Source organism: Pagrus pagrus (genome assembly GCF_965226575.1).
Source record: "Pagrus pagrus genome assembly, chromosome: 1".
NCBI classification, from domain to species: Eukaryota; Metazoa; Chordata; class Actinopteri; order Spariformes; family Sparidae; genus Pagrus; species Pagrus pagrus.
In genome coordinates, this window is record NC_140185.1 from 21,344,990 (window position 1) to 21,367,445 (window position 22,456).

The window sequence follows — 22,456 nt, forward strand, 5'->3', positions numbered from 1 at the left end:
AGGGCTAAAGTCAGCCAGAAACAATTTTGACTTCTTATCATTGAAGTTTTTTTCTTTTCTTGGCCGCAGTGGGCTTTCACAGAAACAGATCGGTGCCGAGGCTACGCTTTCATACGGCAAACGCATCCTTTTTTTGAATCTGTCTTCAGTTTGATCCAGTCCAACAAAACCAGCCAGGTTTAGCTCAGATTTTATTATCTTGCCACAATGACATGGTACTACTTTACGAGGCATGCACACAGATAATGTTCATATGGTTAAAATTTACTACAATGCATTGCAAAGCCATTACTCGGTGGTAAGGCTTGTTTCTGTCACAGTGTGTGTGATTCACAGTTCTCTCTTTCCCTCTCAGGACTGAAAGCCAACATACAGGTGGGAAGATGTTCGCAGTGACTAAACCTGTGTGTTTTGTTTAGTTTTTTCAACATGAGCACAATACTAGACGAGTTTCTCCTTATGTACAGACATTCTAATACTGCTTATGGCAATGGGACAGCTCACACAACACAGTTACATTCACAATCCACTCATAGTATGCATGAGTTTCAGTCAGGAACACTAAAGATGAACATACAGTAGAGTAGCACACAAAAGAAACTTCATTTCCTCATACATGTGACTTTGATATCAAAAGCATAATTAATGCATGTTAATAGTTGTATTCAGTTGCTTGTTATTTAAATGTGTGTGAGTGTTTGTACATGAGATTTAGAAAAGACTAATCTTGCCATTCAGAGGTTGAACTTGTGTATTGCCGTATGATGACGAAAATCAAAAAGGATATGGCATTTCTCCCATAAACCCCTGCTGCAAGCGTTGGTTTGATTCACATGTACATTATATCAATTTAGCATATTTAAACCCAACATTTCAAACACTCGACGCATTCCCCTTTTCACTGGCAACTACGATGATATCCGGCATTTAATTGTGTCTCTGCCATCATCACAGGCCGCTTTCAGTTCAACAGCAAGATTCAATAAATATTTACAGCTGCGGGCGCCTCCCTCCCCTCTGCCTTCAGTTGCAATATTAGCAAAATATGTATTTACATGAGAAATAAATAAACAGTGGAGAAAATGAAACTATACAAGAAGTATAGTAGAAGTATCATATTGCATTACATGAATATAAAAAAATAAACTGTGATGCATTCGCTCGATAAGTCCGTCCACACAGTCTCACTGGAGTGACACAGAAAAGCACAGACAGGACAAATAAATAACACACATACTCACACACACACACACACACACACACACACACACACACACACACACACACAGTCTCTTCAGCTGGTTGGATGGAAAAAGCATCTCATGTCAATAAAATGGCCGATGCATGTTAAGCACAGACGAGGGAAGAGATGATGATGATGATGAAGTCATCAGCTCAAAGAAAAGAAAAAAAAAGGAGAGAAATGAATCGACAGGGAGAAGTGATCCTCCCCCCCGGTCACTGGTCAGTTTGGTTTGCCCCGTAAGATAACCAATCACAACTGATCACAGCCCGTCCCGTGGAGCGGTCCCTGGCCATTGTTTATATGTACATAGGTGTCTCCTGTCCTGTCAGAAGTCTGAACATGGCTGCGGGCATGGTCTTCATGTGAATCTGACATTGAGAGAAAGAAAACAACACAATGTCAGTGAAAAGGCCAAAAGTGAACAGTGTTTTCTTATTGATATTTAGAAGATGCATAAACCTCGTGACTAAATAGATTCATGACTAAAACTGTGTTTACGCAGAAAGACAGAAATATTCATGCACATTCTTTTTGTCAGATTTATGAAGCCGTGCGTACGTCTGATTCTGTTATATATTCTTTTTCTCTTCGTGAAAACCGGCAGGCATGCACAAGCTTCGTTCCCCACTCACAAATATCCATAAATGGACATAGAAGCACTCTGCATATCTACACTTGTGCCGGCTCCACCACTCATTGGTCCCAGAAGAACGGTAAAATAAGAGGCACAATGTGGTTTAACCGTCTGTATTCTCCAGCAGCACCAGAGCAGCTGTTGTTACGTGCAACCGTTACGCACGGCACATGGACCTATAAATCATCATTAATAATGATAATATCTTCATCATCATTCCTGTAAGTCAGAAGGATGAGCGATGAATAATCGTAGAGCTCAAGCTGAAACAGACTTTACAAAGTGCTTTGCAATTCAGGAGCAAATGAAAAGATGATGAACATGGATCTAACGGCTCCAATGTAAATAAAAATTCACTACATGTTCTTCCTTTATAAATACTAGTCCATGTGTGGGATCAGGCGTACACACAGTTTTTTCTCCTCCTGGTATTCATTAGCTGACACTTTCCTGACCTTCGATTTCTTTGGTGTAACTCTACGTTTATATGATTTAAATATCTATTTATCTCTTGGTTTCTGTTCTGACTTATATTATCCCACAATGCAACATAAAAAGTATTGTAAAATCAATGGTCACTAAACAAGATTTATTTACCATCTCGCAGCGTGCAGACAGTTCAAAGAGGTAAATTTAGAAGGCAGTTGGGCGAGAGGAACGACCTCAGTGGAGTTTTTGATTTTTCTGTCTTATACACTAAATTTTCCTCTAAACAGAGATCACAGACTACTGAGTAGTAAACAGTTAGTGATTTCGAACCCATGTTTAGACTCCACACAGAAATTAACTTGACAGATTCTTTCCATCCTTCCACAGCACAGAAACTTCCACCCATATTTGCAGACTTTATTAGCTGTTTGATATGCTTGGCTCTGACCACTCCAGTGATTTAGTACTGCACTTCCACAAAACACAACCTGCCAGACACAGAATTAAAAAAGGAACTGTCACTTCGAGGCAGCACAGGCCGAGATATCCTCACTTTTACTGTCCAAACAAGCTGGATCCTACATTTCCTATAAAGATACTGAATCACTTCTTTTATTAGTCTTCCCCTGCCTGGTAAATGCCTACATCTTTCAAACCTAACGACCCAGTTTGTAATGCAGGATTTCTGTTAAAAATGAGTGGTCACCAGGCCAAGCCTGAAATAATCCATCAGGGTTATTTTCTTGCTTTGCTTTAGAAAGTTTCTCTGGAGTCAGGAAGACATTAAACTGTTTTCCAAGATCTTTATGGGCAGAGAACCTCATTACTAAATGTAGAACCTGTATACACTCAAATAGGGCTAGTAAAAGATACACATACGTAAATGTGTATATAACTATTCTCTGTGTGTATGTGTGTGTTTGTGTTCATGAGTTTAACCTCTCCAACGGAGTTCGACAGGGCCTGGACAATCTTCTCATGTGCTGTGGCGACCACACTCTGCCCGTTGATCTCTATGATCCGGTGACCCACACGGACTCCTCCTCGCTCAGCAATGCCTCCTCGCATCAGACTGCATATCTGACGAACAAAAAAAAAAAACATCCACACACACACACACACACACACACACACACACACACACACACACACACACACACACACACACACACAGAGAAGAAAAAGGCTTTATGTTAGATGCATTTTGCATTTTTCAGAGGTATATGCCAGTGGAAGGGTGAAATGTCTGTAGCAATGCTGTGACGGCATCTGAAACTGAGGCTACAACAGATAGTTTATATTTAAAGACAGTGATAAACTGCACATCACAGCTATGCTAAATACAATGTTTTTTTTAGCAGGAGTTGCATTAGGTGTATATTTTTCGAGGCAAAACAGCAATTTATCACAACCCTGCAAACGACACAGTGTTTCTTCAGTGTATCCAACACAGGGCAAATACAATAATGAGCAGATTAATCAGAACTGAGACAGGAACATACACATGCCGTATGGTGCAAGTACGAAATATACCACACTGAACGTTAAAATTAACAATTTAATCACAAAAAAAATTGAAAATCACAAAAAGTAGCACATTTTAATTATAATTTGAGGAAGGTGGTCAAAAGTGACGATACTTTGATACGTTTTTCGATGCCGCATGATTAAAATCATTCAATCTCCGTTAATTATAAATACAATAGCATTAAAAGCACCATTACTATAAATAAAACAGATCCACAATTAGGGTTTCAACCCAAGGCTGCACAGATATTAACTTCATTACCATTGTGTGGTTATGCTTTTAGTGACTTTTGTAATTTAAAAGAAGACAAAAATGATCCCATACCAAGGAGTGTTTTTCTGTGTGGTGGTTTTGAAAGTAGTATTGAGTATCATTGTATTTCTTTCATATTGTACTGAACTGTACTTAATATTCTGGTATAATGACGACATATCACAGTGGCCACCCTACATGCTCCTGGGTAACAGAAAGAAGTCAGAACTATACTTACGATGCCGTTCTGGACACTGAAGCCCAGCTGATACTTCAGGTCTGGTCTCTTGATGAGGACTGTGGTGACAGGAGGGCAACTGACAATGTTCATCTTCACCTGAACCTGGTTCTTCAAGCCCTTTAACACAAGAGGAACACACACACACATAAACGTTGTTCAGTTTTACAGAAATCCTGTTTATTTTACAGATTTAACTGCATCTACAGTGTCTCTGTACCTTAATGATTCCCTGACAGGTGGCAAGTGGCAGCCCCACTAGGCTGGTGTTGTTAATGGACATGATCTGGTCTCCGATGCTGAGCTTGCCAGAGCGAGCGGCTGGCCCGCCGTTCATCATGTTGGCTAAGATAACTGTGGGCAGAATGGAGCCCCAGCCCGACTCCACGATCACCACACCCAGGATCTCCCCTTTACTCTTCTCCAGCTGCAGCTGGAGGTGGAGAGAGAGGAGGAGACAGTGTATCAGGTCTCACCCTGTACAGAAGCTGACCAACTATAACAACATGACCACAGCACACTGATTCACTGGAGCCTACAATAAAAAAACAAACATTTCAACACTACTGTGTCTTCATCAGAGTTTTTTCTGCTGTAGTATATCTAAGCAGCACATGATTCAGATTCAAATTTGTAAGAATGTGTAAAGAACTCGTTTTTACTTAAAACAATATGAATCCTTTCTAATACCCGTCAGAAAATTCACTTTTCCTCTCTTTTTTCCTTCCTAGTCTGTTCAGTGCCCTGAGACCCTACCAAGATATCTATCCTATTAATATCCCTGGTTGTGTTAGATTACTGCAGGCAATGTTGCAAATCAATGAGCAGCACTCCTTTATGGCAATGTTGGATTTATTATTTATTAGTGCATTAATGTGAAGAAATACCACAATCTCTCAAAAAACAGACATAACCACCTGTATATTTTATCCATGAATGGATTCTCTCTGAACAATATATATCACCGTAATAATATTAAACTACATAACCATTACGTTAACATATTCAGCAGCTAAAGGACAGTTTCTTTAACAGTCAAGTAAATCCCATTGAACTTTCCATTACTGTTCAAATGTGCCCTGCACAGATATTTGTAAAAAGCATACAGTACATAGGTAGATGTGTAGATTAGTATATAGTACTTCAACACTCACACTCAGCAATATGTTACGTTATGTACAGCACTTTGACTTTTGTTTAGAGAAGTGCTCTCTCAATAACGTTTTGAATTATATAATACTACAGTATGCCAGACATTAAAGCTGCTACAAGGAACTTAAATTTTTTCTTAATTCTGGCGGCCTCTGTGGACAGAAACTGCCTCCTGTCGTAAAGATCTTGATCTTGCTGGCTCGTACATTTGTTTTGGAAGTGAGTGACAAAAAGAAGTAAAACATCTTTAATACTATTTCTTCTTGCAGTGTCTTTTTTGAGGCCTTGTTGATGAAGAAAAAATTAAGCCAATGAGGTTTCAAAGCTTTTGTTCACTGGCGGTGAAACACCTTTGTAGTGTTTAGATATATTTCGTCCATCTTGAAATCTTTTGATCGATATTTTTTGTTTTTATCTTGTAAAATTGTATTAAAAACACTTGATTCTTGTATTTTTTTCTATGTATGACACAATTTCAATGCTTCACATTTACAGATCCAAGTACTGTGCAAATCTCCACACTGTTTTAATGTAGGATACAGTTTTCTGCTCACACTCTTAGATGCCAGCTACTCATGAAGCCTCGTGAAATGAACTTATTCTCAACACAGTTGGTGAGGAAGCTTCATCACTTCAAGAAAGCCCAGATTCCCCATCATCGCTAAAAATTGCCCATGCGCCTCTGAAATAGCAGCTGTGTGGTGGTGCCCATGCAGCCTCTCTGCTCGTACAGCAGAAACTGTTTCACGGTTTGTAATTCTCTGAAAGCCTCCAGTAATGCTTTCAGCGCACACTGTAAGTGTGGAAATGCGACAGCGATAATATAAAAAAAAAAAGGCAAGAGTTAACATGCTCGAAGATTTTACTGTGCCATCTGCCTCTTAATCTGTCTAATTAGTTAACAGCTACTGTATACTTTCTCTGATGGCCCTGCAGCAGGAGTGCGATTTGTGCCACACGTTAAATCTCACAGCGTCTCGTTTTTTCTGGTACCAACAAACATCTGCAGGAAATTATTGAAGTTGCAGGAAATTAATGCGTGTTCTGCACATTTAATATACACCAACCTCTTTGCAGTTTTCAGAGTTGGAGAAGTGAATGAGGTCGTCATTGTACATCTCCTGGGTGTTGATGATGTCACTGTACTCCTTCTGGCTCAGGTCCTCGGGGTTGATGCCATTCGCTCTCAGGAACTCCTGATAAGCTACGCTGAACGCCTGGCCGATGGACTGAGCGATTAGCTGGGCCTGCAGGCAGACATAAGCATGTGTTTGTGAGCTTGTTTTGTTAGATCCACAGAAGCTCAGCTTCACTGAGTTATATATAAATAACAATAGAGCGGGGAATAAACATCCGGTGGCATCAAACAATAACAGCATCGAGTTTGCCAACAATATGTTATGACATAATATAAATTGATTTTGACTGTCACAAGCTATTTGTTTGCATTGTGAGACGAGAGCAGAAAAGACGGGAGCATTTCCCTGCTGGAGTCTCAATGAGGAGGAATAAACTTTAATGATAACAGCCAGAAAAACTTAATCTACACAAACTAAATGGTCTGTCTTAACTACAGTGATGGAATGATACACAATTTCAGCCACACAAATCAAGGACTTTAAAGCCGTTATTCCCAACCAGGAGGACTCGTACCTAATTCTGAACCCATCATGTCACCCACTGATTTGTGGACTACCATTTTAAAGCACCGAGTTTGGAATTACGTCCTTCACCATTTTGATTTTTGGAACCAGAAGTGACCATATTTGGACGAGTGGGCGGTGCTGGGAAGGACATCCTGTTTGAATCTGACTGAGAACTCGAGATAATCATGCCCTATAGCATACCCTGCTTTATTATCTATTTTACTCTAAATGGGACCATCATTTACAGGATGAACATAATAGTGTATTGAAGAAGACTTGAAAGTAGCAATTAAGACCATGAACTCATTGGGAAACTCTTTACTGAGGTAATAATTCAAGTAAGAAGTCGGGTCATTTTCTCATAAGCTTATATTCAATTGGACAGGAGGAGTTGCTCCCTGCTAACCATTAGAAAGAATGCACGCTATAGGTACTTCCACATCGATTTCACTTTCTCTATATTTTAAACAGTCAATGCTCATACCTCTGTGGGTACTTCTGCATTTGCCAGGTAGCACATGGAAAGATTGCAGAATACCTCAGCTACAAAAATAAATAAAAATGTAGACAAAATATACATCCACATGTATTTAAGAAAAAATACCCACACAAATAGGCTTAAATGTCAGTGTGGGGTTGATCTTTAGTACGGCTGCTGTCGCAATAGCCAATAAACTCACACCTCCCACCAACCTGAATCAGCTGTAGCAACTGACCACCATGTGCTGTGATTGAGAATGTGCAAAAACTATTTAAACAAATAAAACTTCAAAATAGATTGATACAGCTGATGGATAATCGGTCGCGATGTGAGCTTCGCTCATGAACTCAAACAAATAAGAGAGAGATAAACACAACCACCTCTACGATCCGAATGTCTGCTTTGACAGAAATATCACAAGAAAGTACACTTTTATAGAACGATCATCCAGTTTATAGTCAGTTCAAATAAACTGATTCCAAACATGGTGGGTGTTTTTGCTGAAGGGCTGCTTTAGCTTATCTGTTAGGGTTGTGGGGGCTGAGTACAAAAAAACATTGAGGACCTGACTTGCTACCAAGGAGGATAAAAGTTAGGAAAAAGGGAAATTAGTAAAAATATGAACTTTAAAACCTGAGGACTTATCTTTGCTGCATCATCTACATCATTTTGCATGCTGTATTCCCTTATTTTCCTTTGTAATTAGATTCTGTACTTGCATATAAATCTCTTGCAGAATCTGCAGACAGTAATGGCCCAAACTCTCAGAATCAATACACTCTGGCTGAGTTTTGCACAACAATAAAAAAACATCAAAACCGGGCAAACACTGCATACAGCCAGCGGAGCCACAATAACAGAAACTGTTTATAAGTTGATGGATGAGCGGCTGAATGGTTCTATTATAACTCTGGCCGGCCTTTAAAACCTGGCAGCAGAATGAGATGAAGAGAGGACAGATTGGAGTCCAGCCTTTATACTGACTGGCAACAGACACTGAGCTGCTGGCTCCTCTGTGCAACATTGTTCATCTTGCCAAGTCTTACTGAATCTGCTTCAACAAGACAAGCAGCGGCTCTCTGTCTTCAAAAAAATAAATTAAAATGTTTAAAAAGCCCAGCCAGTTTTCATCATTTCACGTCACTGAGCTGCTGTAATCGCTTATTAAAGGTCACACGGCATTGTTTTTTGAATTTCTATATTTAAGTAACATTTGTGACATGGCTCAGTAACATGTGGAGCATTGAACGGGAATTGAAAAGTGCTTTTATGTAAATCTTGATTTGGTCAAAAAGTTTTTTCTGTTTGGGGATCAATATGTGGAATTCCTACTGCTGGACTCAAACTGGATCGTGACGGGGATCATTTTAAAATCAAACTGAAACAGTTTAGAAGAGATCAGTCATGCAGTCTGTTTTGTATTACAGTCTATATCTTATATTGTCCTGTATGTATTTTCTTGTACATATTTATTGTTGAGTTTGTGTTGTATTTTTTTGTACGTGTTGTTGAGTATTTATGTATTTAGCGGCGGGGATTGGATACTTAGACTATAAATGTTGTGTTGTGTGGCATCAGTTTGTGTTACATACTGTACTTGTCATTCTACAAATAAATATGAAATAAATAAATACACGTGGAGCAGACACAAAAACAATATTCAGGATTAACAAATAAAATGACTTCTTGGATACAAATTTGAGGAAAAACATTAATAACTGAATGTGAAATATATAAGACAACAAAATAATCATAACAAAGCACTAACAGTCCTCATCTCTTTACTTTCTTCAGATGTCCAGAAAAACAACTTTCTGACTTCCTCTCAGCTGCTCCCTGTCATTTAAAATGGACAACTACTCTTATTAACGCATGATCAGATACATCAGGTGTGTGAACTTGAAGCACTTACATCTTCAGACTCAAAGACATGGCATATCATCTTGTACTGCTTCTTTGCCTCTGGTGCCCCGGGCGTAGTTTCAATACAGTCCTGGGAGGCTGTGCGTGGCATCCGGCGTCTCGCCATCAGGACCACAATGTTCCCGATGTCTGCGATGTAGGATATAGTACGGAGTGCGTTGTCCATCATTGTCTCCTGTAGGCAAAATCAACCAAAGTCACACACGTCAAAGACAAAATCAACCTTTAAACATCAGGCCACACATTTATATCCACTGATGAATTTAAAGGCATCATTAGGAATGTCGTAAAGGAGGCATGTAGTTGTTTTCTTGAGAGGCTGCTGTGTTTGAATAGGTGTTTTGATTTATTATGGATTTTTGTGTAACATTTTATATGTTGTATTTGAATATTTTGTGATTTTGTACAGCTGTTATCTTGGCCAGGACTCTCTTGTAAATAAGATTATGATCTCAATGGGATATCTTAATAAAATAAAGATAAAATTAAAATATGAATATTTATTTATAATACTCTACAAGTAAAGGTTCAAATTGTGACTTATAGTATTTCACGCAGGATATGAAGACATATTGGATTCACAGCTGTGAGCCGCAAATCAAATAAAATCCACCTGGACCTAAAATCTGGAACAAAATTAAAAAAATATGAACACAGAGACGTTTAATAATTCACTGGACCAACTCCCAAAAAGTCGATGATGTCATAAATGCAGGTTTTTATTTGCTGATTTCCAGTTAATAATGAACAAATGGAATTTATTTACTTTGCTGCAACAACAAAGCAGTGTCAATCCTGCTCAGTGCTTTATTTCTTTGAATTGTGAAAATGTGGATCATATTCACATCCAGGAGTGACTCAGTAAAGTGAACAGCTAAACTACAAAAAGTAAATTACTCCTGAATCACGGTAGACACCGGCTGCTGTTTTACTATCCCCTTATATCTGTACTTCAGTAAAGTTGTCATCTTTTTTACGTTCTGATTTTTGCTCCTTATCTTGTATGGCCTGTCCTCTTCCAGGTCGACACAGTGGAGTCGAGACTGTGTAACTCGGGCACCACGTGGCGATGCCTCGGCCTGCTCAGGCGTCCAAACTCTTCACATATATTTTATATAATTTACTTACATCAGACATTAAATCAATGAAATTTGTAAGCTGTGATTTTGTTGTTCTGTTCTGTACATGCGATATCTACTGCATGTCTGTCAGTCCTGGGAGAGGGATCCCACCTCTGTCTTCCTGAGGTTTCTTCCATCTTTTTTTCTCTGTTAGAAGTGTTTTTTTTCTTCAGTATCATAAGTTTTTCCTCACTGGAATCGAGGGTCTAAGGACAGAGGACGTCATTCACGGTACAGATTGTAAAGCGCACTGAGGTAAATAAAACAATATACAGTAGGTGTTAAAAATATGTGCTGGCGAGTCCAAGATGGAGCCAATTAATAGACAAAATACTCACATCACAATTCCACATTTGAACCAACAAAGTGACGTAATAACACAAATGTCACCACAGTGAGCTTTCTAACTGTGTTCCTCTGATACTACGATAGCTTTCAGGAGTATTTTGCATCTGTAGTAACTATTTCATTGTCATTTTTTATAATTAAAACACAAGTGTGCAGCATTAAAAAAAGTCTAATGGGATTAAAGTCTTACAGTGCACAGATAAATTAGATTTTGAGTGCACATTCATCCGAAAATAATAAACAGGTGTGCAAAATACTCAGGCAGCTTTGGATATCAGAGTTTGTGTTGATGAAACTAAGTGATTTGAACGGTGTAATCGTGTTTGTTCACTCAGTCAAATAATTGTCTTGTGTCATGATGTGGATTTTATGAGGCTTTGTTTCTGAACTATGGAACTGAAATTTAGAGAAGATATGGACTTGAATCTGTGGGTTTGCTGAGAAGAACTCGTTTGTTCCTGTTTTATGATAATGTGCTCAATTTCATTTCAGTTTAGTTAACTTCACCTCATTAACTGTGTCTGGTGGTTTTATTCCATCAGCCTAATTAGTGCTGTTGTTCCAGCCCACCTTTGGAGTTGTTCCTATTATGAATCAATGTCAGAAACCCCATGCAAGCTACAACGAGGCTTTTGATTGCAAGAACGAGGCTTTTTTCCCTCTGAATCTCTCCATTAAGAGAGCCAGGACCAGTGGCAACCAGATGGAAAAGGGAGGAAAATAGACACTGCATTGCAGCACGTTGGTTTCTGCCAGGCGGCTTCCCACACAAACACACACACACACACACACACACACACACACACACACACACACACACACACACATACACGGCCAGACAGCAGCTCAGACTGACATACTGCAAATGAATCATCTATCACATATACATTTAAGTGTTACTGTGAGCACAAAGCTCTATTTATGATCCAAAGAACTGCAGCGCTCTCAGAAGCATTTCTGCTCCTATCAAAGTCTCTGCCTCCTGTGAAGACTTATTCTTGTGCTTCACACAGCTGCGTTTCATGACGCTAAAAGGCAAGAAAACTTTGACAAGCTCCTGCAAGAGTGAAGAGAAGCTTTGTTAAAGAAAGAAACTTCAAGATGAGAAAATCTGGTGGATAAATGTGATTTTTCATTCATAAAGACCTTCAGAAAGTCAAACTTCAATCTGAATTTTGACTTTTGGACTGTGTGTGTCTGTAAAATAATTGAAAAAAACATCCATATTCTACCTCTGATTTATTAAATGCATGGCTAATTAAGTACAGATGTGCTCATTACCTTTACTGAGGAGGTTATGTTTTTCGATAGTTGGTTTGTCTGCAGGATTACACAAAAACTACAGAATGGATTCCAACAAAACTTGGATGGAGGATGGGTCTCGGTCCAGAATACAGCCCATTAACTTTTGGTGTGGATCTGAATAAAGGGACGGATCCAGGTTTTTCTTTTCTCACTTTTTTTCACATTATGAGATTTTCATTTATTACTCATGGACTAATGCATAGATCTTGATGAAAAAGGTGTATGTCGGTGGCTGATATCTATGAGTGAGTACAATTTGATGTAGATCTAAACTCAGATCCAGGTCTAGTGGATTTAATGAAGTTGATTATTTATTTAATTGATATTTGATTAGGCTTGATTGAATAAAAAGGAAGTGTTGGGCTTTCTTTGGCGGAGGCCTAGTCCTCAAACAAAGAGAGGCTTAAAAAAAAGGATCTCCATCCAGACAAGCATTTTAGCACCATCTCAAAAACAATCTCCAACCACACCAGCACACCTGAAAATACAAACCCCATGACCATTCACCTACACAGTGCTGTTGTAAACAGGAAGAAGACTGTATACTCTAGTTGGTTGCTTAGCTACAGAAAATTCTATGAATGAGGTCGAGAAATGTGACTTTCTGCTCTTCACAGATTCTTCCTTAATAATGCGGTTTTGTCAGCAACACATTGAAAGCAGCCGTTTTTGTCTCTCTTTTCCATCATTGCATTATATCATCGTCTGTCTGTGTCCTTCCCAATATAAACAATATAACACCCATTCTGTCAACGTAGAAACTCAGATACTCATAATATCACAACATTTGTCAGCGTCAGTTTCTTTTCATCCAGATGTAGTCACTAAAAATGAAGTTTCTGAATATCTTTCCCCAGAAGGGAGTTTCCCAAAAGGTCTGTTTACAGTGACCTACATCGCAGCGTACGTGTGTACGAAAGGCTTCATTTTAAGAAACACCCGCGTACATGTGGATTTCCATTTTAGTTATTTGGATGTCTATATCAAGTCAGTCACACAATATCAACCCTCTGGCACCAAAACCCCCACTTATAGATGAATTATATTTATACAGTTTTAAAATGCACATTTCCATGCACTGTCACTCTCAATATAAATCCTGCAAGCTGAATATAATGTAATGTATAGATATGTATACATAAACACTCATTTACATTATCTGTCCACCTCATGTATGCATATTTATCCTGTCTTTATTCTTTATTTCTTTGGAATACTCGAATTGCTTCATCGCAGTACTTGTACTGTGACAACACACAAAACAGCTGAATTATATACAGACATACTGTTTACACACCTACTTTCTTTTCAGATGTTCTGTGCAGTACATTCCTCTCCCGTTCACCATTCTCTAGTCTTTACTAGTCATTATCTCATTTTTTTTTTTTTTTTTTGTTGATCTCATTTCTAGCTGTCTGTCTGTTTTTGTGTAAGAACACTGAGAATAATGTGAAACTGGAGTCCTTGCACGTGTACACATACTTGGCCAATAAAGCCGATTCTGAACGTACAACTATGAAGAAACATTGCTCTCTAAGTCACCCTCCACGCACAGATGTTCCTGCAGCATTTTTAGGCTTGGCAGAGTTTAATCTCACCCCAAGTCCAACAGAAATCTGACATTGACATCAGGAGATTAAATAAACAAATAAATAAACTACAATCAGTGATGGCATTTCATAACAAGCAGTGTGTGGCCACAGTTAAGCTGCAGTTATGTCAGCTATGACACAACAGCACCCCCCTGATGTGTAATACCTCAGTGGGTGGCCGAGGCACTGGAGGGGTAAACAGCTTTCATTCTCGCCGGTGAGAAAAACACCATTTGGTAAAAAACAGAAACATGATGTACGTGTGCTTTCTGGTTCTCACCTGTGAGTCTGCGTTGAGGACTTTGATCCTCTGGGTTGAGATGAAAAGATCGACCTCGGTGAGGGTTTGAGCATCTCCGTCTGCACTCTGCATCAAGATAAAAAAGAAAATAACAGAAGAGGTGGTCAGATCGTCTCCTTTGACTTTTAAGATCTTTGTACCAAACTTGGCTGTACATGGTTTACAGTAATTCACAACTTTGAATGGTGTCTGTGTTAAATGTAGGAACGTATTAGTTTAGATATCCAAAATGCATGCATGTATAGTTCAGGGTCCAGCTGAGGAAATGCTTGTTAGATGGACAGGTTGTTGAGTCTAAAGGTGAGGTGGATAAGGCAGAAAAAGAAAGCGTTGGCAGTGACGTTACTTTACATCAACTGTCTTGGCAGGAGGATGGCGAGCTGGCACGGAAACAGTTCAACACTAAACCCTGACCAGCTGGCTGTATTTGAGAGTGAGAGCAATGCAGCTTCAGCACTGGAACAAGTCTGCTCACATCTCCCTCCTAATCACTGTGCAGTGCGAGCTAATAAAATTAAAAATTTGATTTTGCTTCATTAAAAGTACCACATGCATTTCACAAATAAGGCAATAGTGCTAAAAGCTGTGATTGTAAATATTTAATGTCATAAATGGTGAATCATTTATTTGAGACTGTGGCTTGTAACAATTTTTATCCCGAGCAAGTGTCTTAGGATGCAAAAAAACTAACCAGAGATCAGTTTCCATAACGCTTTTGCCTGGAGAAAATGTGCGCAGTCTTTCTTTGTGAACAGAATTCAACTTGTCTTGTGGATTTAATGGTCTACAGAGGCGATTGTTACAGGAGAAATGACAATCAGCCTCTTCTATGATGGACTTCTGCTTATAAGATTAAATTATTAGTATTATTCTTGACCTGATGTTACCACTGAAAAGGTTGATTATAGCTAATCATGTCAAGTAATGGGAAAAAGAAAAGAAAAGAAAAGGAATATAAGACCTAACAACTCAATGAGACCAGAAATGTAGGGCATCCCACAAAAAACAATTACTTTAAACAATGTTGAATTATACATTTTTGTCTTTTAAGCATGCCGTAGTTATTCAAAACATTGAGTCTAAAAGATGCTTAATGCAGTCAGAGCTGAGGTTGTTTTTCACCGTCATGTAAAGAAGCGTGATATGACCTGAGATGTTATTACTGCCAGAATTATTTTCTGCTTTAGCTGATGGAAACTGAGTTAATCACACACAAAAATTAGCCATGTACTGAATTACAATCTCCAAAATACATAATTTAACTACAAAAGTACAAGTAGAAGTACAAAATATGGGAAAGTACTGAATTTGCAAACACAAATTAGCATTGCAGCTGATGAGTTTTGCTTTGGCAAGTGCTATTTTCTGCTGTTCTCCCAGCTAAAATGAAGATTTTGCCCCGAGGTAAAACATTGTCATATTCAGTATGTTGTGCGTTTTTGTCAGCAAAAGCTAAACTAGACAAAGCATTTTGATTTCTGGTATCTTGGTAAATTCATAATGTAAGGAAACTGGCTGTTGGACATTTGTACCGGCTTAAAATCCTCCAAAGATTCAATTACTTTGGTTTGAAAGAACAAATTTAAATTTGACTTTAAATTAATAACACTCATGTTACTTGAATCACTTGAAAATTATTCCTGCACTCGGTCAGGGAATAAAATAGCAGGAATCCAGAGCATGGGTAAGAGGTTAATCACAATGTGCCATCATACTCTTAAACAGACATTTTTGATCTCATGAAAGTGTTTTAGCACAGGCTAATACACATTAAAAATGTATAAAAGGCACTGTATTGTTGAGAAACCCTTGAAGTAATAAATCCTGGAGCTTCTCCCACAGTGTTCTGCTGACATTTACCTTGTGCTCACAGTGGTTGCACATAACCATATAAATGTGCTGTTATTGAATTTGGCTTTAGTGGCTCTGGTGCCTTACAGCACACCTCATCTTCGGTCAGAATAAAGGTCCTTTAAGAAAAGCATTTGATGATGCGTCCGGTTAAAATCTGTCATTACAGTTTTACTGATATTGAGACATTTCAGTTGACTTAGGAAAGACTCTCACTACCAAAATGCATAGCCGTTCACAAAAAAAAACATGTTTGTCTTATTTCTGGAAAACCTGACAAAGATTTGTTCGACTAAATTAATGCACACGACAAACGTGACACAGATGAGAGAAGGACAGACGGAACCAGACAGGCACAAATGAAATGATAAAAGAAAAGGTGAGAGTGTAGGGAAAAGTGGCCAAAGGGTCTTCCTTTTGCTCTGTTTATTACACACCGCCTTTTTCTTGATTTTGGCAGCCTTCTGTACCCTCTGGCAGGCGGGCGGGCAGGCGTTGGAACGGGACAAGGTCAGCGGATACGGGAGCACAAAAAACAGGAGGGAGAGGAGGAGGAAATAAAGAAGGTAAATAAAAGAAGGTAAGACAGTAAAGCCTCAAACCAAACGGCAAGTGTGCTATCGCTGCTCAATGAGACAGAGAGAGGGACAGAGAGAGGAGAGAGAGAGAGAGAGTGAGAGTGAGAGAGAGAGAGAGAGAGAAAGTATGTGTGTGACTGTAAATATGTTTGTGGAGATAGCGTTCGCACAGCCATGTTGGTTATCAGATACAAATCAAAACAGCAATTACAGAGGGTAATAATTGCTTTTTCTCTTTTAAACACAGCAAATCAAAGCGTGCAGACATGAATTGACACTGTTCCTGCAGTCTTAACATCGATATAAAGCTCTATAAGGAGGGTTTATTTCTCTTTATCAGCACTGCAGCGAACAAAGACAACAAAGTCTATAACTGTTTACTACCCTCCATGTTCATGTCACAGTCTAAACGCTATTACCAGAGAAAGACTGGCTGGAAAACAATCAACGCTCACAAAGGCAGGGGAGGGGATAAAGCCCTGAGCAAGGATTTAAACTGTACGCTTGGGGTTTGTGCTCTGGGCTGGATAAAAAAAAGTCAAGTCACTATATTTGGAAATAAACAGCTTAGATCAACATGGAGGCAGTTTTACAAAGCTAATGTGTTTGATTAGTTCATCAGTAATTCTGGTCTTGGTGTGGGCCCTACAGTTGCTGAACTTGCACTGATAATCCTTCAGGGTACTTTGCAATCTTTACAAAATCAACCCTTCTGTATAAAGTTCAAGCCATCTCCATCTGCCATCGACCAGAGAAATGATTTAGACCCTCATTACTTTTTCTGAGTGTGAGGCTGGATGTTTGCCCGAGCCAAGACAGTATTAGTTGGAAAAAAAAAAAAAAAACAGCCCAAAGGGAAGAGTCTTTTTTGGGGTTTTCGTTTTATGACAGTTCCCTCCTCCATCATCAGTTCTCACGCAAGACAAACATCTGAGGCTTTCAGCAACATCTACTACTTTGCTAAAGAGGAGCTGTGCAGGGAGGGGACAGACAGCAGGAAAGAGTGAGTGAGTGAGTGAGTGAGTGAGTGTGTGTGTGTGCACGCGCTTGGTTGTGTGTGTGTGTGGGGGGGGGTGAAGCTGCATAAATATTACATCAAACAGAGTGAACATCATGGAAAGAAGATCTGCATAAATAACCTCTACAGCCTTGCTACGATCTACCTGGCACACTTTCTTTTTGCTCTATCCAGCACTACAGAGTCTAAGTGCTTGTATGTACGACATGTGTGCTTGTTCAGGTTGAAGTGGAGCAAAAAGCACGAGCAGGGCTGCACATTACTGCATGTGTGGTAGGGTTTGAGTGCAGTCAACGTTTGTGTCCGTCTCAATGTCAAAGATTAAAAATGACATTTGCTGTAAAGCAACTCAATCCTCCACGGGGGACAAATCAAGGAGATAATGGACGACTTCCTGGTCAATGGACCTTTTACAAGCAGGGGACAGGCACTAAATGGTGATAGCTAACTGTTGCCATGGATTCATCCTGACAAGACTTTTTGCAGGGAAGGCAACTGCATGACAGGGAGTGAGTGAGTGTGAGAAGAAACAAACACAGATTGGATAAATGTGAAATGATGCCAGTCGACAGCCTCATTGTGGTGCAGAGGGCTTTTAGACTGAAACAAGCCAACAGGCCAAAAGACTTTCAGATCCTCCGTCACTTTCCTCTTTGTTTCAGAATGTTGTTTGATTGGGTTGTGACCCCTGAAGTGAAGTAATTAGGGATTTAGGGTTGAATATAATTACAAAATGTCATTTTACTTGTTAAAGTCACCAGAAACTAATCATACTGTAAATACTTCTTACTACTTCTGGTTGTTGTGGTCTTTCATGCCACGTTCATGGTTACATGTTGGCATTTATGGCTCAATATCAAAATTAAATACTCATTAGGCATGGACTGATACATTTCTGCAGGACCGTGCATCCAAACCCGTCAAGTGCCAAATGTTGGCATCGAATAGAGAGTCCAATTTGTAGTTGTGTTTGCCTTTTCTTGAATCAGATATTTACTGATTTAAATGAATGATATTTCGTTCTGGGAATGCGCCTGACAACATTTCATGTTTGTTAAGTTTGTGAAAATGTGATGCTGTAGAAAGACATGTTTGTTTTGCTTTGGCATCTGTATCAAAATCCTGGTATTGTCTTGTCCTGGTAACCTGCACGATTAAACTATCATGCTCCAACAAATTTAAAATTTACACTTTGTTGCATAATTACATACATGATACATAATTACTTGCAGGCAGCAGCCATTTCGAGGCCTCTTCAGCAACAATTTGATATACATTAAGACTCATTTTGGAGCCGGCAAAAGGATCATTAACCATTAACAATCCTAAATGTAAGTGGAACAGATTAGACTTTACTGAAGCATGTAAAATCATAGGATGGAGCTCAGTGGTAGGGCTGTTTAAGTATGAGGATGAGGCTTTTATCATCCGAGTCTGTGCCTTAATTAAAGGACCAAACTATAGGTTCAAAGATAAGTTCACCCATACATGAAAATGAATTCATTATCTACTCACACTGATGCACGGAAACATTTTCAGAGCTTTGCAGCATTCTCCTAAACAACTGAAGTAGATGAGGATAGAGATTTTTTGTAGACTACAAAACTGCACCCGACTTTACATCGGCATGAGGGTGAGTAGATAATTACTTAATTTTCATTTTTGGGTGAACTCATCGTTTAATGTACTTCCTGTTACCAAACAAAGGAACCTACAAAATGTGACCAATTTTAGAGGCTAAAACACAACTTCAGACACACACACACACTAGAGTGAATTGAAACCGGCTGGTGTTTAATTTTTAATGCCTTGCTGATGTCATGCACCATGAAACCTGACCTAATATTTCAAACTAGAGACCAACAGTACATTAAAGGGGCACTATGTAGTTTTGGAGGAGAAATTCAAACTCAGAATTTTAATATTTACACAATTAATGTGGTAACAATATGAACTCAGAAATGTGTATTTTTTCCATAGCTGAATAAACAAGCTGTTCTCAGATGAAAATAAGGTCCCCAGAACACTGTTTGAAGCTAAAAAGGTGGCAGGGTCCACCAAATATAAACAAAGTAAAACAGTATGAAATCGTGTAGTCCTTCATGGTCAGTTTGTTTATTCAGTCATGAAGACAAAGAGAGTTTGTTTATTTAGTTTGTTTAGGCATAAAAAAAAATCTTTCTCTTCTGATTAAAGTTTCTTCCACAAAACTACATAGTGCACCTTTAAGTTTCTCTGTCTGCTCTTTAATTCTTGACGTATCTCATTGGACATATGCACTCACGTGTATCCATGTCACCGGTGACATTACAGCACGCAACTTTCTAAAACTAGATCACTAGACGGGAGGTCATTTAATATTTAGAAATACAGCCAAGCTTGTGATCGCATGAGAGGGAGATAAAAGAGACTGGTGCCTGGGTAGCAACTCTGCACCGAAACATCAGCGCTGCATGATGTCATCAAGTCACGAAACAATGCGCTTTGATCATGAGTCCATGACTAAGAAATGTAAACAAGCTTAAAGTCTCCTCCTGAAGAGAGAAACTTTGAGTTTCGATTTCTGTGAAGCTGGACACTTGCACTTGGGCAGAGCAGCAGTGATGAACGGAGCAATCAAGCTAATGAAAAAGAATATGAGGCCAGCTCCTCGACGCTGCTCTGGTACCATCCACAGTATTTCTCTGAAACTGCACTGGAATATCATCATCACAACAACATTAGTGAGCAGCAGGGAGAGTGTCAACAAGGGAAATATAAGGTTCACAAGCCAACAGTCCCATTATCCAGCCAGCTGTGGCAAACACATACCCTGTGGCCCAATCTGGCCAAGTTCTTTAGCTGCCCTAAAAGACCACTCATGCCTAATATATGTATATAATATTTGGCTCGAGGCACCATTTGCACTCTGTCCATGTACATTTCATTAAGGGCAAAATAGATTAGATATAAAACAAAAAAATACCTCATGAACTATTAAGTACAAATGATAAAACATTTAAACAATATGCTGAAATGGCAGGGTTCCATTTGTTTGCTTGAGTGTGGGGAAATGCATCTATCTTCCCATTCATATATGTCCACTAATGTGAGGAATGAATTCAGATACTGTATGACAAATGTGATCAAACATGCAGTATTATCCCTGTAAAGGCGCTGGACATATTTCCTGCTGGGCCTCTGTGTATTTTGACAGAGTGTTACCAAAGCAGCCTAAATAACAACAAGTCGACTGTAACATTATGCCGGCTCCTCCGGGGAGAAGAGAGAGAACTGCAGCCATACCAGCAGCACTGATCGGATGCTGTCTCCAGGGATGTGATCAAACACATCTCAACAACACTTCTGAGAGGCTGGAATAACTTAGAGGGGGGTAGACTCTCAAATAGCTGCTTTCCATGACAAGGATTTTTCCAAGACGCAAAGGACATTTCTTGTAGCTCAAAACCACAATTCAAATGTATTTTCTGGTTCAGTCATGACTCTGGTGGTAATGCTTTTCGATGACTCAGGAACTACCCGGGTTGAGTTTTCTGTGTGAGTGCTGTGACTGAATGAACATCAAGGCTGCTACAACTTGTGCAAACCATTAATTCTTACAGTAAGAAAGTATTAGAAATATCAGTCCATCTTTATTGATGATAAATACCATGTTATAGTATGTAGTTGACTTCCCAACTTGCAGCGTCAACATCGTGTAACTGCAAATTAAAAACCAAAACAAAGCAATTGTTTTTTAATCAATTATTTGAATAGTTTTCTTAATATTCTTCAGACTCGATTAGGACAGTTCCAAGAATTATGGGACCAGAAGAAAAACACTCAGAAGTCATTTCCACCTCATCAGAAGAAAAAGAATTAGAGGCTACGGTGTTGTTAGAAATGCTATTTCCAGACACAAAGAAACAACAACACAGAGTCATCCTGCTGTGCTTTGATGTTTGAGTTTGGTGTAATAAACTGATAAAAAGGAAACTCTCCAAAGGTGACAATCCTCTGTCTGTTTTAAGGTTATTTCTTTTCAACCTCCATGAAACAACAAAGTAAGTTTTGATTTTCTTGTTCACTCTCTTTGTTCTCTCATCGGAGCTCTCTCTCTCTCATTCATCCACTAGCTCTCTCAATTACATCGCTTGCTGCTCTCACTTTTTTTGAACTAGTGGGAAAAACAACAACATAACTTTGTTTATAATGTTACCAAAGCAGCAGGAGATATCCATCCGACATCCTTATATTAATACTAGGGGTGCCTTGCACTTCTTTACTTTGTTGACGTGCACAACTTGAAGCAGCTGCAGTATCTGTTTGACTAATCAGTGACGTTGTCCAGTCCACCCCAATTGTTCTGAATCATCATAAGGACTACAGCAGGTGCAGGTAAAGTGCCAGTATCTTTAAAGGCTGTTGGATCCCTGGAAAAGTCCCTGCAGTAGAAACTGACTATAGCCGTGTTTCCACCCAAAGTATTCTGATCTTTTAGTCCAAGGAACTTTTTTTGACCCGTGAAGATTCAGAAAATTCGTCCTACACATGGGGAAGCCATGGCTATTTAAACCTGCCATTTTTGCACATGACTATGCAATGATGATGCTATATAAAGCGATGGACAGGCATCATCATTTGCGCGTTATTGTATTTTGTTGATGTGTCGAAGCACAGTGAACAAAAGAAAACTGGCTTGTTGCTGCAGATTTAAAAAATAAAAAGTTGCTGAAATAAAATGATGCAAGTGCTGATCAATCAGAAATGTTCTGCAAGCTCAGTACTGTACGTTTGGAAAGTAATAACCCTTGCAGGACTTTTGGGAAGTAAA

At 39.1% G+C, this 22,456-nt stretch overlaps 1 protein-coding gene across 2 annotated transcripts in view; it reads right to left on the bottom strand.

Moving 5' to 3' along the window:
• Window positions 1–174: 174 nt before the first annotated feature.
• Window positions 175–22,456, bottom strand: part of apba2b (amyloid beta (A4) precursor protein-binding, family A, member 2b) — a 70,465-nt gene continuing 48,183 nt past the window's right edge. Inside the window, exons 9-16 of one of the 2 annotated variants that reach the window (XM_084353288.1) lie at window positions 16,485–16,520; window positions 14,176–14,262; window positions 9,519–9,704; window positions 6,547–6,726; window positions 4,548–4,760; window positions 4,328–4,447; window positions 3,249–3,389; window positions 175–1,614 (exon numbers count right to left, since the gene is read on the bottom strand). In XM_084353288.1, coding sequence (XP_084209414.1) covers window positions 1,543–1,614; window positions 3,249–3,389; window positions 4,328–4,447; window positions 4,548–4,760; window positions 6,547–6,726; window positions 9,519–9,704; window positions 14,176–14,262; window positions 16,485–16,520 — 1,035 coding nt within the window. In that variant the 3' untranslated portion in view covers window positions 175–1,542. The remainder of the gene's footprint in view (window positions 1,615–3,248; window positions 3,390–4,327; window positions 4,448–4,547; window positions 4,761–6,546; window positions 6,727–9,518; window positions 9,705–14,175; window positions 14,263–16,484; window positions 16,521–22,456) is intronic. The other variant, XM_084353289.1, reaches the window with a different exon arrangement.